At 40.1% G+C, this 4,035-nt stretch overlaps 1 protein-coding gene across 1 annotated transcript; it reads right to left on the minus strand.

Moving 5' to 3' along the window:
• Nucleotides 1-2,137: 2,137 nt before the first annotated feature.
• On the minus strand, nucleotides 2,138-3,808 carry LOC145471893 (DELTA-thalatoxin-Avl2a-like). Its single transcript, XM_081454889.1, has one exon. It carries the CDS (start codon nucleotides 3,635-3,637, stop codon nucleotides 2,216-2,218), a length of 1,422 nt encoding a protein of 473 aa, XP_081311015.1. The 5' UTR covers nucleotides 3,638-3,808; the 3' UTR covers nucleotides 2,138-2,215.
• Between the last annotated feature and the right edge of the window lie 227 nt (nucleotides 3,809-4,035).

The raw sequence follows: 4,035 nt of genomic DNA on the forward strand, positions 1-4,035 counted from the left end.
GGACAGCAGCTTCTCATGACACCTTATTTGTTCAGTTGAGACACTGAGAACTTCTTTGAATTTGGCTTTATTTACTAGTTGTCCTGAAAACATAAATTACATTGAATGTGTTTCGATTTCTAGTTTTAACTAAGCTGATCAGAAGAGTAAATATATAGTTCTAACTTACTATTGTTTTATTTCAAGTGCCCACTTAGTTTTAATAAAACCTAACCACCTTGATACTTAAAGAAAGGGTTGCATTTTGTTCAGGTTGTGACCTCGTAATATGTTTTATTTATGACGATATGGAGGGTAATTAGTCACAGAAGAAAATGATGTTAAAATTGGATAAGACCCCTCGATAACAGCACGAAACGATGAAAACACCCACTTTAGAATCTAGAAGGCGCTAAATCCGAATGCTATGCCAGGAGTCTTACTTGGATACTCCTCTTGACGGTCTGTTCGACGAAGAGAAATTGACACAAGTTATCTGAAACAGTCGAACCAGTTTCTTGCAACGTCTAGAAAATCTTTTTCATTTGTTACAGTTTGTAGGTCAGGTTTTATAACTGTTTTCTATTCTAAATGTTTAAGGCCTGGCTAAACTTGGAAACATTTTTGCGGAAACATTGTTGCGGAAGCAAATGTTTACCAGTTCAGCCGCGCGGGAAACATATGTTGCGGAAACAAATTTTGCTGCTCGGAAAGTTTCTGACGAGTTCTCGATTAATATTTAACCAAAAAAGCACGTATTGAAATAGCAAAAAAGTTAGAACTTTCTGTCCGTTGATTTACTAGCCGAAAATTAGGTTGAGACGCTCTGCGTTAAGTAGTTTGCTAAAATCCTTTTTCTCATGACCTCGTCAAGTCTCGCGAGATATCCAGGCTACAATAAAAGCTTTCCACGGCGCCTGAGAGTTTCAAGCACGTTACCTTGACATTGACGGGTTGAATCAAGACATGTCTATTGGACAACCTTGAATACTGGGGCATGTGAACGCTTGACCAGTATCCTGTCAGATTTGAAAAAAAATTATTTCCTCCAAGATAACGCGAACATTTTATCGTCCGCATGCCACTGCCACGATAGGATGCCAGGGAAAATTACGAGGATGGTCGTCAGAAAGGTAACGAATCCCTTGTTTATTTAATTTTGCGCCTGGCTCTAATTCACTTTTTCCTCTAAGACGAACTAATTCTGTTTGACAATCTTTTATGTAATATCTCCTAAATGTCATTTATTCGTACACCAGGCTCCGATTCAGTTTGTCCTCTAAGAGATGTCAGAGGTATCAATTCGGTGACTCAAACTTATCAGTTGTAATGGTGCTTTAATATCTCTGTTTAGTCTTGAAATAGTAATGCTCAAACTAACCGCTTTCATTGGCCTTACTCGTGATTTTCTTGAATTCCGTTTGGTGTAATTTTCCAACATTTTCACAATTCATCGAACCAGCAGCATAGGAATTTCAAAAACAAAGAATTAATAAGGTTTATTTTGGAACGTAGGAGGTTCAGAGCCACCTTAACTTCTCTATATCCCCTGGACAGAATATTTTTAAATTTTGTGAAAGTTGCCTCTTATCAATTATTAAATCATACTTAACACCATTCGATAATAAAATACTGGAATCATCGAGCTCGTTTTTGACTTAATAGCACTTAAAGCTAAAACTGAGGGTGATTTTAGGAGATGAGAGAGATAGAGAGAGATAGTTGGTGCCAATTTCTTCCCTTGCAGCCAGAGGCTGAATTGCGGAGGAACCAGAGAGGTGAGATCGGACGTCAGCATATGAAGGCGCACTTTGCAGCCACTTCAGTCTATGTCAGGAGGTCATACTATTGCTATGGTAACCTATTGAATCACAAAAATGATAGCAATGTGTTTACCAATGGTCAGGCTATTTTTTGATACTATGGTTCTGATTGTAATTGTTATCAGACTGAACCCTTAAATAAATAGTTAACTTTTGACATTATTCTTAAAATACCAAGTCTGACTCAAGTGAATGCACTCTCAGATTCTCTTCCATCTTTTTTAACATTTATTAATTCAATCAAATCATTTGCTTGTCGACGATGAACATATTTTTAAGTTGTCCAACTCTGACATAATGGCAAAGATTACATGTATGTTTTAATCCTAGTTATTCTTTAACTTCAGATGGGATCATTTAAATGATTACTTATCACCGCAAGTGGACAAGTGGAAGATTAATTTCGTTCTAACTCAGTTCGGTTTCTTCTGGGCTGCGTCCTTTGTTGTCTGACGGTAGCCGCCATGGCTAGCTGCTTTATGTGTTGGGCAATCTCTGCTGGGCAAGGACCATACAACTTTCCGCACATTACGATCTGCGTTTTTGCACTCACAATAGGACCCTGCCGCCTTCCAACCGCAACCGCTCCATCCCCAATTTGAATCGAAATTTGCGTAGGCAGTTTCCTTTTTGGAGCCATTGTCGTGCGTCTCAGTTTTGTAGCGAACACAGGACTTTCCATGGCAAGAGCACCAAATGGGTTTGTAATGGCAATCGTTGTTGGTTTGACAGCCCTGTTTAGCGAGGGAACATTCAAATTCTGGGGAAGTTTTAGTGGTACTGGCGGAGTAGTCGAATTTCTGGATTTGAACTTTTCCACCCTCAACGTAGGTGCACCCATAGTTCAAGAAGCCGAGAAAGTAGTACTCCAAGTTTAAACCTCTGATGTGGTTGGGTGATCCTGTTTGGAAACGACTTTGTAAAATGTTCCAGATTGCAACAAATGTGTGCTCAATGGATGAGGGTTCGTCGCTGGCTTCATCCAAAAGTTTCTGAATTTCTTCGACCGACCTTGTCTCTTGGTCCAAAAGCTTGTTACGGGTATCGAGACTTCCACCCAAAACGAACACTTTGTCACTCGTGCTGATCTGGCTTGCTTTAGATTTTTCACTTTCAGTTATGTCTGCACAAGCTTTGAAACCCAATTCTCCAGCAGCTGTGGGACCAGCTAAAGAGAGACAACTTTTCACCTCAAAATCTCTCTCACTGTAGGATTTTGAACTCTCCGCAAATGTCATTTGTCTGAAACTAGCTCCAAGTGTAACGGACGTAATGACGTGGGAGCCGTATGTCTTCAGGAAACTATTATACGGTTCCCAGGAAGACTTTTCCCAGGGTTCTTCAATTTTTGCCGGCAAGTCTTCCAAGTCTGCCAGAAATCGGTCTGTTAAGCTCGCTTCATCACCTTCTAAGCAGCCTCTTCTCACCAGGATCTTTTCGTTTATTGCCACCGCGTTTAAAGACATTCCACTGACTTTGTTGGTCTCTGAACTTTTGCTCTTTGTCGCAACCTGTAGAGAAACACCCAGAGTATATGAGGACTGCAACGACACGTCCAATTCTGATTGGGTGGCCAAAGACGAGTAAAAGGCTCTGCTATTTTCATAATATTCCATGAACTTTCGTGAGGATCGAATCTTTTTGGTTTCATCAATGAAGCATTCTGGTTTGAAGGGCTCAAAAATGGTTCTCTCGAGCTCTTGAAAATCTGCAAGGAGGTTGGCTTCCCGAAGATCAATCGCTTTTCCCAACTCCGCGATTTTGCCAGCGCTAGGGGCACTTGTGGATGCGGATACGAACATCAGGCAAGTGAACAGGACAAAGGGGGCAAACATGGCTCAGTTTTCCAAGGACACTCAAGGAGAAGTGGTTACGATTACAACACGACCTGCGAAGAAAAGAAATCGCATATGTAAGAGTACAGTGGAACTCCCGTAATTCTGACACCGGCCAATTGGATGTAATAAAATGGGCACTGTTCACTCACTAACTTTGCTGTTCTCTCAATAAAAGTGAACAGAGCTAAATTAATTTGTTTCTTATAACAATTTGTCGCGGTTTTTTTTTTTTTTTTAATTTTTATTTTTATAGAAGGTATATTTTTGAGTGAGCCATGATTTACAGAAGAGAATCTCGAGAAATCTAGCTCGTTCGTATACAATAACTAACTCTCGTCATCTAGGGAGAGGCATCACGCGCTATAGAAAACGTTCTTGAATAACGGTCTGTAATG

Source organism: Orbicella franksi, unplaced genomic scaffold (genome assembly GCF_964199315.1).
Source record: "Orbicella franksi unplaced genomic scaffold, jaOrbFran1.1 SCAFFOLD_110, whole genome shotgun sequence".
Taxonomy (NCBI): Eukaryota; Metazoa; Cnidaria; class Anthozoa; order Scleractinia; family Merulinidae; genus Orbicella; species Orbicella franksi.